The 13,170-nt window shown below is 47.9% G+C and overlaps 1 protein-coding gene across 3 annotated transcripts in view; it reads left to right on the top strand.

Annotated features, from left to right (window-relative positions):
- Nucleotides 1–13,170, top strand: part of SEPTIN12 (septin 12) — a 129,887-nt gene that overhangs the window by 81,392 nt on the left and 35,325 nt on the right. For all 3 annotated transcript variants that reach the window (XM_084818842.1, XM_084818843.1, XM_084818844.1), the window contains one exon: nucleotides 9,676–9,864. In XM_084818842.1, coding sequence (XP_084674968.1) covers nucleotides 9,676–9,864 — 189 coding nt within the window. The remainder of the gene's footprint in view (nucleotides 1–9,675; nucleotides 9,865–13,170) is intronic.

The raw sequence follows: 13,170 nt of genomic DNA, 5'->3' as shown, positions 1-13,170 counted from the left end.
CCCGCTCCTTGTGGCCTGAGCTTGCACCACATGCCTCCATCCATAATACGGGATGAGAAGAGCATGCCTTGCAGCCAAGCAGAGGCGGCTACTCCTTCTCTTTGCCTTTGTCACATGCTTGGAGAGGGCAGGGGGCAGAGGCAGCAACAGCAAGCAGGAGGAGGAGGAAGGCGGGGGGGCTTTGGGGTTCCTCAGTGGCCCCCTGAGTGGGGCATGGGCCTAGTCAGGTGCCCAGCAATGCCAACCCCAGATGCCTACCCCATCAACAACAATCGGAGATTGACAAGCAAAACACAGCCATCGAAAACCAAACCTAAAACACAGCAGAACAGATAAAACAAAGCTCACAGCCAGCATACAGCTTTTTATTTTTAAACTGGACAAATAAAACACTTTTCACTTGGCACTGAAATGATGTCATAGCTCGTGCCACTTGAGCCTCCCTGGGGAGTATATTCTGCAGAGAGGGTGCCAAAACCAAGAAGGCCTTCTCTCTCGTCACTTCCTGCCAATGTTCAGATAGCTGGGGACAGAGAGAAGGGAGGTGCCGTGGCTGCGTGACAGTGCCCCTGCTTTGCATGCAGAAGGTCCAAGGGTCAATTCCCGACACCTCAAGGTAGGGCTGGAAAAATCCTGCCTGAAACCCTGGAGAGCCACGGCTGCCAGCCAGTGTTGACAGCACTGGGCTAGGTGGACCAAGGGTCTGCAGCTTCCTATGTTCCTTTGAGAAGGGCCTCGAAAGGTAAATGATCAATCAGCACCACCAGTTGACTTCTTTATCGTGTGTACGTGTGTGTTTCCATCTTTCCCCAACCTGATGCCCTCCAGATGTTTTTGACTTCAGTTCCCATCAGCCCCAGCCAGCATGGCTAGTGTTAAAATATTCCGGGAGTTGCAATCCAAAACTTTTGGAAGGCCCCAAGTTGGGGAAGGCTGGTGTAGCTGTAAGTTGGTAATTTGAAATCGCACGCACACGTGCACACTAATATGGAGGATCTTTTAGAGAATCAGGTCGTTCAGAACTTCCCCAATCCTGGGAAAAGCCTGTTTCCTTACTTTGCAACACGGCGCCTCAGCAAAGCTCCCAAACTCCTGGGCTGGTTGCCAGAACTGCTCCCTCCCTCCATTTCCCCAGCACGGCCCTTCGGAGATTTCTCCCCTTGCTACGTATTCAGATCTCTTGGCTGGGCCTCTCTTCCCAGCTCGAGGCCTGTCAAAAACATTGCCAGGGAAGCTGGAAAGTAGCGTTATCTACATTCACTCCTCCTTTTTTGCTGCTTTCCCAGTGAGTCTGATCTGCCTTGGGCAAGCGTGGCCAGGATGCATGCAATGTGCAAAGGGAGTGCTACTGTTTCTGTGGCCTCTGTTGAGGCACAATCACACGGTGCTCTTGAGGTCCTTCCCCTTCCTCCTCATCCCCATATGGAGGAGAAGAGAGGTCTATTCCTTGAGGTCAGGAGCACTGTTAGGAAGGCCACCTGGGCACGGGCCCTGGATCTTTTGAGCTGTGCCGCAGATCTTTTGAGCTGTCCTAATTGCCTTTTTTTTTTTACATTTTCCCATCGACTTGCATTGGAAAACAGAAATGGCCATAACATTTTTAGTTTGTATGATAAATACATGCAATTTGGAGACTTTGTAGCCCCTATGGAGCTGATTGAACCTGCCAGATTTCAGGCTGTTTAGTCCAGTGGCTTTTGTACTAGTCACAGGTAAAATTGGCTATTTTCAAGAAAATCTGTCAAAGCAAAGAGCTGTATTTTTTGTGCTTCCACATATGTGCATGGAATTTGGGGACCTGGCAGCCCCTATGGAGCTGAGTGAGCCTACCAAAGTTCAGACAGTTGGGTCCAGTGGCTTTTGTGTTAGCCAGGCATAAAGTTTCCTTTTCTCAAAGACTAAAACAAAAAGTAAAAAACACTCAAGCCATACAGGGGATTGGAGATCCTAATCAGACAGTGTTTAAGGTGACCATTAGGAGGTCTCTATCCATAATCTCTGGTGTAGGTTTTTTTCAGGTGTAAAAAACCCCTCTCCCCCTACTTTTCTGCTGTTACATGCCCACTGTTGAGAGCTTGCTTGCAATGAAATTTTGAAGAGGGAGAAGGAAGGGAAGAAAGAGCTTCATGTGAAATACTGGTATTTCACACAGCACCTGATTTTACTGCCCCAAAGTGGAACCTTTGGATTCGGCAGAAGTTTAGTAGCTTCAGTACAGCAAAGGATCCAATCAGCCTTCACAAACTTCTTTCTCCCCCTCCAATTTAATTTCTCTTAAATAGCTGTAGGACTCAAATTATTCCAAAAGGAGGGTTAGGACTATGCGGCGTCATGATCGAGGAACTGCTGAGGCTTTTAAATAGGTTCGACAGTTTTTAAAAAGCTAGAAAAGCCCCTCAGCCACGTCACCTCAAAAAGTTAATTTAAGTGCATGCAATCTTTACAAACCCTCCACAGCCTCCTAAAATCCTCTGAAGTACTACCTCTCTGAAAGGAGCCACTTGGCTTAGGGAATTCTCTCCACTCACCCACCCCCTCACATTTCCAATCACCATACTTCTTTTCTTCTTCCTTCCCCTATCCTGTTCTTTCATTCTCTTCTTTGTTCCAACCAGAGCATATTTTGGGGGATTCTTAAAGAGAATTCCCTTCAGTGGGCAAGAGAAGTTCTGAACTGTATTTGACTTTATACAAACAGACAAGAGGGTTGGTTTTTCTCCTTCTCCTCACTCAAGTCTTTGAGAAAAGTGCATTCACGAGGTTGCAGAGAAACAAATCTGGGGCTGTTTTGTTTGTCAATTGCCATTATCCAGCAATAGGAAGGGCCGTAGCTCAGTAGCAGAGCCCCTGCTTGGCATGCAGAATGTCCCAGGTTCAATCCCCGGCATCTCCAGGTAGGGCTAGGAAAGAATCTGGCCTGAAACCCTGGAAAGCTGCTGCTGCCAGTCAGTGACAACAATACTGGGCTAGATGGACCCAGGGTCTGATAAGGCAGCTTCCTATGTTCCTCTGAAAGAAAGCTTTAATAAAAATAGGAGTTTGGGGTTTGTTTTTTAAGGGGAGGGGAGATAAATACTGCCCATTTATACAATCCTATGTATGCCTACTCAGAAGCCCCATTGTGTTTAATGAGGCTTACCCTAAGGGAAATGTGCATAGGATTCCAGTGCAAGTTACTTTTGCAGGGAGGTTTGCACCCTGATGTTCTGCATGTTTACTCAGAAATAAGTCCTGAGTTGTGAGCATGGTACTGCAGGCTTAATATAGTGCCTACCCAATTCCATCTAATGAATTGACTACCCTTTCAGCTCAGTCCTGTGCATGTTTTGTCATGTGTGCGTGTGTGTTTTTTAATTTTTCATGAACTCTAGCTTCAGTAGTGTGGGAAAGGCATTTAGTACATGCTCAGAGCTTCTCCATAACTTAACCCTAGTTTTGAAAACAGACTCCTTGGCTGAATCCTGGTGAAGTCTTGGCACAAATGAAGTTATGGGGAGGAAGATACAAAGAGAGCTTGTGCATAACAAGGAGGAGGTAGAGAGGAGTTGCACAAAACAAGACATCTGTTTTTATGAAGAGTTGCTGGAGGGTGGTAGGATGAGGAGGGATGGTTGCATGGGGGGAATAGAATTGGTAGGAGGAGAATGTAAGTGCTCAGTGGTGAAAGAAAAGCATTCTGCATATGCTTAGAGGCACTCTCTATTTAAGAACGTAAGAGGAGCCATGCTGCATCAGACCAAAGTCCATCTAGTCCAGCATTCTGTTCACACAGTGGCCAACCAGATGCCCACGGGAATCCAACAAGGAGGACATGAGTGCAATAGCACCTTCCCACCCATGTTCCCCTGCTGCTAACATTGGTGAAATGTCAACGAATTCTAGTAATTTTAAATTTCCATGCATGTATATCCTTCAGGAACTTTGCAGGTTTCTTTCCTGGGGGACACCTCTAATGACCTGTGCATTTTCATACAAACTTACCCAAAAACTATTGGGGAAGGGAAGGGAAGGGAAGGGAAGGGAAGGGAAGGGAAGGGAAGGGAAGGGAAAGCAAATCACTCCCTCTTCCAAATTGGAGAACTCCCCTTCCACATGAACTGCTGTAGCTATCCTTCTGAAACTTTGCTGGTTTCTTACTTTCTAAACTGTCTGTAATTTTCAGAACAATGGTCCACAAGGAAAATAGGGAGAAAAGTATGTCCTCTTTTGGAGACCTCAAAATGTCAAGGCCACGCTTGCACAAAAAAACCATTCTGAAATTTGGAGACATGATCTCCTCTGATGGGGCAATGAATCCTGAAAATTTTATCCAATTCTTCCAAGTAATAAAATGTTATTGGCAGTTTCCTTTAAAAGAAAATCAAAATATAACCAATTTTTCTGACATTGGGCAGGTGTAATCCCCTTCTAGGGGGCTACTATGCCTGAAATTATCATCCAGTTCTGACCAAAAGAAAAAAGTTACAGTTTTTTCCCCCAATTTCCCATGGTAGTCAGCAGGAAGCATAAAGACTCATTTTTCCAAACCTTGACTCAGGTTTGGTGCTGAGCTAAAGTGGCTGGACTACAAATTGGCCCGAGCAGAAGCAGGATGTTTTCCAAAACACTGAATTGGGGTCTGAGTTGAAGTGGGGTGGGGGGTCAGTGCATACTTCTTGTGTATGTATGTAATCTATGCACACTTGCAAGCACACGACATGCATACACCACACACACATACACACACACACACACACACACGTGTGTGTGTGTGTGTGTGTGTGAAGTGCACTTAGACTCAGATATAGATAGATAGATAGATAGATAGATAGATAGATAGATAGATAGATATGCAAATTTGTGTTATGGGCCTGTGCACCGGATCTTTTAAGAACCTAGCAACGCTCCTGCTTGCGGTGCTCACCTGGTGCCCTTTGAAGTCCTACAGCAGGTGTGTTGAACCTAGGGATGTGTGAACCCACACCCATCTGGGTACTCCAGGCACCCGCCCAGCCCTTGCCCCCATTCATTGGTGCCCAGACTGCGCTCGAGCCCCTCCTGCTCTCGGTGAGTGGCCCACACTCACCCCAGCAGCCTTGTTGAGCTCCGCGGTCCCCATTTTTTGAAAAACAAAATGGCCATTGCAAAAATGCACATATTTGCATATGTGCGAAAACGCGCATTTTTGCAGATGTGCATATTTACGTATGCGTGAATATGCACGCTTGCAAAGATGAGCATATTTGCGATCGCCATTTTGTTTTTCAAAAAATGGTGACCACAGAGCTCAAAGAGGCTGGTGGGGTGAGTGCGGGCCGCTCGCTGAGCGGGGGCAAGAGGCAAGTGGTAGGGGCTCAGCGAGTGGGGCTGGGGGGTACAGGCAGGGGGGGTTCCAACAGATTCCCAGATGGAATCGGGCGCCCTCACCATCCCTAGTTGAACTTCTTTCAGCCTGAGAGACAAATTCTATTTTGGAGAAGTTCTTGGGGGTCTCATTCCAATGGTGGGCGGGGTGAATGGCAAAAGGGTCGGGGCCAAAATTACCACACACACAAAACCTGGATATGTTACTGCCATTAAATAAGGCTCAGGAGAGGCATTTCAACCGTTTAGAATGGAGGAAAACCTGCACAACAGTGGGGAAACCACCAGACGATTGGTGATTGTGGGAAAGAGGGCCAATTTGGCCCCCAGGCCTGAGTGAAATAAAAGGAGCATGAATGGCATTTGCTTTCTTTCCCTCCTTGGGTCTCACCACGCAAGGGTACAGTTACCCCGTTTAACCTAGAAATTAGGGATAGCCATTTGACATCAGTGGGATAAAAAAGTATAGAAAACAAGACTCATATTTACACATTTTCTGATTTGTATCCCACCCCCTACTCCCAGGACATCAGAGCACCCTGCATAAAAAGTTAGGCTGGTATTGCCTTCACAACAACTCTGTGAGGTAGGTAAGGAAGAAGAGGGGGAGAGAGAGAAACAGAGAGAGAGAGAGAGAGAGAAGAGAGAGAGAACCTGGCCCAGGGTCCTACGAGGAGCTTCTTGGCAGTGTGAGGATTTGAGGCCAAATCTGCCCTGCCCAAGTCTGCTCTACCCCCTTCGCCACGGTATCCCTCCGAGGTATCTAGTAATGCTTTATTGGTTTAAAGTAATAATTTAAAGTATTGTTAATAATTAATATGGAAAGTAATTTCCCTGAGGTGGCTGATGATGTAGACGTGTGCTGGATCAGTGAAGAACATGTTGATAATTCAGTGGATCAAAGTGGCAAGTGCCATTACCTGGGATTTGTTATTTCTATGTGCGAAAAATGCTGTTACTCTAAGAGACCAGCCAAGTTAGCGTCCCTGCAATCCTTGAGAGAGCTAAACCTCTCTCAGACCCTTGACCTTGGCCTAGGAAGGGCCCACTCGTGACAGAGGTCAAAGCATCAACTACACCTTCTCCCCAGCTCAATAAAACCTATCTCCTAGCGCCGTAATCTTCTCCACCCATCCCCAGGAAAACAAAGGTTGCCTTGGGCCTCCTCAGTTTCCACCTCCTGGACTTCCAGCTCTTGCTTATTGCCTTTCCCCTGTCAATCTCACCCACGCCATTTACATAGCAGCCTCCGTGGCTTACACTCACTGCTTGTCCCTGGTGTCTGGTCCCCACCCCATTTTCCAAATGCTATAGTCATCTTGAGGTGGAGCAACAGCCCAGCTGGGTTTCCACTCAGGTACAATCAGTGGTGTTGCAGAGGCAGGGCTTGCAGGGACGCAGCCCCGGCACTTTTTCATGAGCAGGGACTCTGATGTCATCTGCCACCCCCTCTCAGGATTCCCTGTTCCCCCTGAGCTTAGCTGCGATCCTCACTGTAGCTGTGGGGGGAATGCATTTTCCAAGCAACAAGATATTGTTCCAGGTTGGAGTGCAAAGTATTTGGGATGACATGGTCTGGAATGGGCAATTAAGACCTATTCGCTTTACCAAAGACGTGCTCCTGGTGGAGGTGAAAACTCCTAGAACTGGTTTGTTGATATGGATTGACACGGCTGCCTGAAATTTTTGGACTGCCCTTGGAGACTGTCACAATGAGCTCCTGCATTTCCAGATTTACCACTACACCACTGGGTACAATCTCCCACACTCTGACTGCAATGTAGGAATCTACCGTATACTAGATCAGATGATTTGTCCTACTAGACTAGTATAACAAACTGTTAACATAGGCTGTGTGCCTATGTACACAAATTGCTGGGGAGCATGGGCAGGAGGGTGCTGTTGCACTCATGTCCTGCTTGTGGGTTTCCTGTGGGCAGCTGGTTGGCCACTGTGGGAACAGAATGCTGGACTAGATGGGCCCTTGTTCTGATCCAGCAGGGCTCTTCTTAGGCTCTTCTTGGGATCTTATCTACTCCGCCCTGTAGCAGCAGTCTAAGATCTCCAGCAGAGGTCTTTCCCATCACCTCTACCTGATCCTTTTTAACTGAACGAGCCAAAGATTGAACCTGGGACTGTCCGCATGCAAAGCATGTACTTTATGACTGAGCCAGTAGCAGCTGGTGACTCCAGTTCCAGAGGGGCAGTGATTCCACTCTGGATTTTAGTTACCACCAGACAAAACAATAAAGGTGCTATCCAAGGTGCTGAACTTTATCCCCAAAGTGGGTTCAGCACCTTGGATAGCACCCTTGGAGTTTTGGCTGGTTGTAACTAAAGCCCTGAATGGAAGCACTGCCCCTCCGGAACTGGAGTCACCAGTCGCCACCAGACTGAGTGATGCTGTCTTTCCCATATGGTTTGTGAACTGTCGGTTTCTCAGTTGCAGGGATGATGGACATGTGGCTCCCCAGTGTTGAGGGACTACAACTCCCATGATCCTTCACCATTAGCTATGTGGGCTAGGGCTCATGGGAGTTGCAGTCCACCAACATTTCTTGAGGGTGGGGGAGTAATAACCAGTGCAACTTAAAAACAGGGGCAGCTACAGTCCATGATTCTAGTTCTTATGGATAGAACTCTGGAAATACAACCAATCCATAGCCAACAAGAACAGATGGCAACCCTTCAAGGGGAGATGCGACTGGATGAGCTTGAAGCTTGAGTTCAGTTTCACTGGGTTGTTTTGTTGTTAGATCTCAATGGCACAACTTATAACGCGGCTGCAAAGAAATTCAAACAACTTGTGGTAAAACCAGAACAAATGAAGCCACTTTACATGCTACGCTGATGTTACTGTTAGCAAATAAAACATACTCCTCCTTTTTTCTCTTTCTGTTTTTGAAAGGTAGACCATTCTGTAGCTGAAGCGCAGCCTTCCCAACCTGGTGGCCTCCAGATGTGTTGGACTGCAACCCCCATAATCCCACAGCCAGTGGCTGAAGGGCACCAGGTTGGGGAAGGCTGCAGTCTGAAGTGGTACAGCCCAACTTCGGTTTGACCTCCTCCATGAGAATGAGGCCTTCATTGCATTGCTTATCTTTTTGCCCCAAGTCCTAAAACAGGAGTCACCTTGCTCATGATGGGCGCAGACCTTAAGAAGAGCTCTGCTGAGTTGGATTAAAGGCCCAGTTAGACATTTTGCTACCTGAGGTGAAGGTCAACAGCCTCCCTCCTCTAGGTAGATCAGCAGTGCAGAGAGCAGACTAACTTAAAGGATGCAGGGCGAATGGTGTGGGGCAGCTGCCACCCCAGACATCTGCCACCCAAGGCAACTACCTCACTCTGCCTAATGGTAGGGCTGGCCCTGCATTTTGTTTCCCACAGTGGTCATCCAGACGCCTCCGTGAAGACCGTGAAGGCCATAGCCCTTTCCTGCTGTTGTTCCCCAGCAACTGGTGCACATAAGCATACTGTCTCTGATCCTGGAGGTGGCACACAGCCATTATGACCAGTAGCTACTGATAGCCTCATCCTCCATGGATGGCGTCCAATCCCCTTTTAAAACTGTCTACGGCCTAGGGATGTCCAGACTGTGTACAAGCCACTCCGTCTGTGTTTCGCGGATTGTCGGGCGCCTTTTGTTCCGTCGTCTGCTCACAGACAGATGCTATTTGTTTGTCATGCAGAAAAATACGCAAATAATTGCATAAGAGGTTTTGTAACAATTTACATAATTTATCTGAGTACATAACATTTAGTGTATTGTCCCCATTCCGTTCAACTTTTCCTCAGCAGAAACTTGCATATTTTACATAATTTACCTTAGTACAATACATTTAGCAAATTATCCCCCAATCCATTCAACTTTTTCTCAGCAGAAACTTGCATATTTTTCTACAACTAAATATATGGAAATTTTAGGAAAGTAAAAAAAAAAAAAAAAGAACCCAGAAATCCATGGACTCCACACAGGTCAGATTCTTAGAAATCCAAGCTCATTTTAGTCCGTCTCGAATTTCTCCAGCATCCCTAGTATGCTACCACCATGCCTTGTGACAGGGAGTTCCATATTTGAATCTCAGAAGAGTGGAGAGCCCGGGCGTGGGTTTAGGCTCCATGTCTCCAGGGTCTCATTGTTTCTTGAGGGGGTGGGGGGAAATAAAGCAGGGAAGCTATTTATGCTAGTCTTTTTTCCCTTCCTTCTCCTGCAGCCCTCATTGCGGAAGTATAACAGGGCAGCAGGGAGAAAGTCAGTTGCAGGGAAGAACTGCCATCCCATCCGGAGCTTCTGGCTCAGGTTTCTTCCCTTGGTCTCTCTTCCTCTTTCAGGGAGTAGCCCCGAGCCTCAGCAGTTTAGCATGGAGGAGCAGCCGGCTCAGGAGCAACTGTCCCGGGACGCCCCTTCCCTCAAGACTGGGGACCGGGAGCTCTTCGGCTATGTGGGGATCGAGGCGGTGCTCGACCAGATGCGGATCAAGACGATGAAAACCGGCTTTGAATTCAACATCATGGTTGTAGGTGAGCGCAGATGCCGTGGCCCTAAAACCCTAATGCTCAGACCAGGGGTGGGGAGCCTTGATCCCACAGGTCAAATCCAGCTTTCCTGGGGTCCCCAGATGCCCCCACCCCCTTCCCCACAACCATCGATCGTTTGGGGGTTTCCCGGCATTTGAGCGGGTTTGTTCTCATTCTAAAAGCCTCTTTTAACTGGCACAGAGAGCTTTGGCCTAAAATATTGCTGGTATCTTTTGACCTCACCCCCTTTTCTTTGGCCCTTCCCCTTTTGCCTCCCCCCCACATCCACCACTGGAATGCCACCCTCGAGACCTTCTCTGAAATGGAGTTTGGCCCTCAGTGCGAAAGAGGTTTGACCACCCTGGCACAGACAACGGGGAGGCAACATAGCATCTGCCCTGGGCTACATCAGGTCAGATGGAGGACGAGGCAATACAGCATTCCTAGGGAAAGATACACGGGGGCTCACCTCATTCCTAGAGAAAGATACGTGGGGGCTCACATCTGCCTGGAAATGCCACCTTCTGCTTTACACATCCTCCCCCCCCATCCTCCCCCCAAAATCCCTGGTGAACAGGGACTTTCTGTAGATCCTCTGTGGTGAGAGGATGCACTCTGCACTTCCTCAGGAGCACTTTTCTCTGTTCATCAATTGCTCTAGAGCTGAGCACTGGCATTGAAAACAGATGCCGGGGCCAAGCTTTGGCAAGCCCCAGCACAAATGAAGCACAGGGAAGAGGTTGGGTATTGGCCAAGCACTAATAGGGGTGATGGATTGAGTGACGTGGCAGTGGAGGTGAGCACAGGTATGGCTGATAGCAGATGGGGTGTCTTGGCAGCCATAAGCGCTAGACAATGTGTATGGGTTTGCTCAGTAAAAATTTGCTCAGATTTTTCTGCGTGTCGAATTGTATTCCCAATTCCAGATTCTGTTCAATGCCTCCTGCAAGTTTGCCAGCCAAAGGAGTCTCTGGATAAGATTTCCTGTGGTTGGGGGCTGGGGGGGGGGGCTTCAGTGTTCTTTGCTCCTGCCCATGACTAGCAAACCCAAGAATAAATTATGCAAAATGAGGTGATTATGCAAATGTGCGCAATTTATGCAAGTTAAGGAATTCAGATTTTAGTGCTGCAGAATTTGCATCGCCTTGGAGCACATTATTACACCCATAGCCCTGGATACAAGGTAGGAGAGGGAAGGCTAGTGTGGTAAGGGGGTCGCATTATTAGGTCATTATTATGGTGAGCTTCACTTGAAGTTGGATGGGAAGAGTCTTTGAATCCCCTTCCTTGGTAGCCTTTCAGACCCCACAGGGGTCATGAGCTCAGGAGGCTTAATTTGCTGGCAGCTTCTGGTGCAAAGGAAACTGTGGGCAGGGAAACTGAGGCACTCCCCCCTTCTCTGCCCACATCACGTCACCTTCTATAGGCCTTCCCAGCAAATCTGTTGACTGTGCAGAATTTGGCATCCTTGGACAAGCTGCTGGGCAAAGGGTAGACAGAGGGCCCTGCAGCTGTGAAGCTGAGCTCATGACTGAAAGGAAGAATAAGCAAAGACCACAGTTTGGGGAAAGCTGGTGGGAGCATGAAAAAGGATGGGCAGAGGCGGCTCTCCCTGGGCTTGGGCCTTTTTCACTTCAGTCACTAGGCTTCCTAACTTTGCACACCAGCTTTCAAGTCCCGTGTGAGAGTGTCTGCGGCGCGCGCACGCGCATCTCTATGTGTCTGTGTCCATGCACAAGTTCATGTTTCCGAATTTCAGCTGGAACCGGATTTCACTGCCACATTCAAAATGATCTATCCATATCTTCCCATCAGCTGTCAGAACTAAGGGCATTCAAGAATTCAATTTCAGTTCATTAAACAGCAGAACTGGCCCCGCTCACACCCCACAAACATGAGCTCATTTTCCCCTGGCATATTGCTGAGCTTGCAATCATATGTACAAAATGCATTTGTTAGACACATGCATACTTTAAAGAAATGTGCATAGGGTGGTGAGACCATGCATTGTCATGCTTTAGTCAAGGCAGGTGGGGGAAGTACGCATTTTGGTGCACACTTTAAAAAATACGCAGCCAAACGTGCACATTTCCTGTTCAGACAACAACAACAAAACCCTCACATTTGGGAATGGGAACAAGGCGGACCGAGCTTCAAGATGGAACTCTGAGAACCTCTATGAGCTCTAGCCTTGCTGATGCTCCCATCCCATGCCAGAACAGTAAGTAGATATTCTCTTCGGAAGCAGGAGATCGTCCAGTTTAACTAGCTTCCACATAATCCCTCTCGCTGGGAAAATAGTGATGCTTCTTGGATCCCTCTGCACCTGCCAGCTGTATCAGGAGCTATACCAGCAATGCCAGTGCATCCTTACTCCCTCCCATGGATGATGTCAGTGTGCCAGTATGATGATATCATTGCTGTATCTCCATAGGGGGATCAGGGCCTTCACCACTGAGGGGCAAATGCATCCAACATGAGGGCATCATTTCTCAAGGCCCAATGTGGGCCTTCCATGGTGGTGCAGTGAAAGGAATCACATTTTCCCAGGGACCAAACATTATTTATTTGCATGCTGAGGGGTGGGAATGAAAGTGAAACTGTGTTGTTGTTTAGTCGTTCAGTCGTGTCCGACTCTTCATGACCCCATGGACCACAGCACACCAGGCCTTCCTGTCCTCCGCTCTCTCCCGGAGTGTGCTCAAGTTCATATTCATTGCATCGGTGATGCTATCTAGCCAGCTCATCCTCTGCCGTCCCCTTCTCCTTTTGCCTTCAATCTTTCCCAGCATCAGGGTCTTTTCCAGTGACTTTTCTCTTCGCATTAGGTGGCCAAAATATTTCAGCTTCAGCTTCAGTATCTGTCCTTCCAATGAGCAGTCTGGGTTGATTTCCTTTAGGATTGACTGATTTGACCTCCTTGGAGACCAGGGGACTCGTAGGAGTCTTCTCCAGCACCACAGTTCGAAAGCATCGATTCTTCGGCGCTCAGCCTTCCTTATAGTCCAGCTCTCACAGCCATACGTTACTACTGGGAAAACCATAGCTTTGATTAGACGGATCTTTGTCGGCAAGGTGATGTCTCTGCTTCTTACTATGCTGTCTAGGTTTGCCATAGCTTTCTTCCCAAGGAGCAAGCGTCTTTTAATTTCATGGCTACAGACACCGTCTGTGGTGATCTTAGAGCCTAAGAAAATAAAATCTGTCACTGCTTCCATTTCTTCCCCTTCTATATGCCAGGAAGTGATGGGGCCAGATGCCATGATCTTAGTTTTTTTAATGTTGAGTTTCAAACCAGCTTTTGCACTC

Source organism: Heloderma suspectum, chromosome 12 (assembly GCF_057233095.1).
Source record: "Heloderma suspectum isolate Gila_16-S chromosome 12, 16-S_ref, whole genome shotgun sequence".
Taxonomy (NCBI): domain Eukaryota; kingdom Metazoa; phylum Chordata; class Lepidosauria; order Squamata; family Helodermatidae; genus Heloderma; species Heloderma suspectum.
The sequence above is the reverse complement of the archived record's forward strand: the minus strand, read 5'-3'. Positions and strand labels throughout refer to the sequence as shown.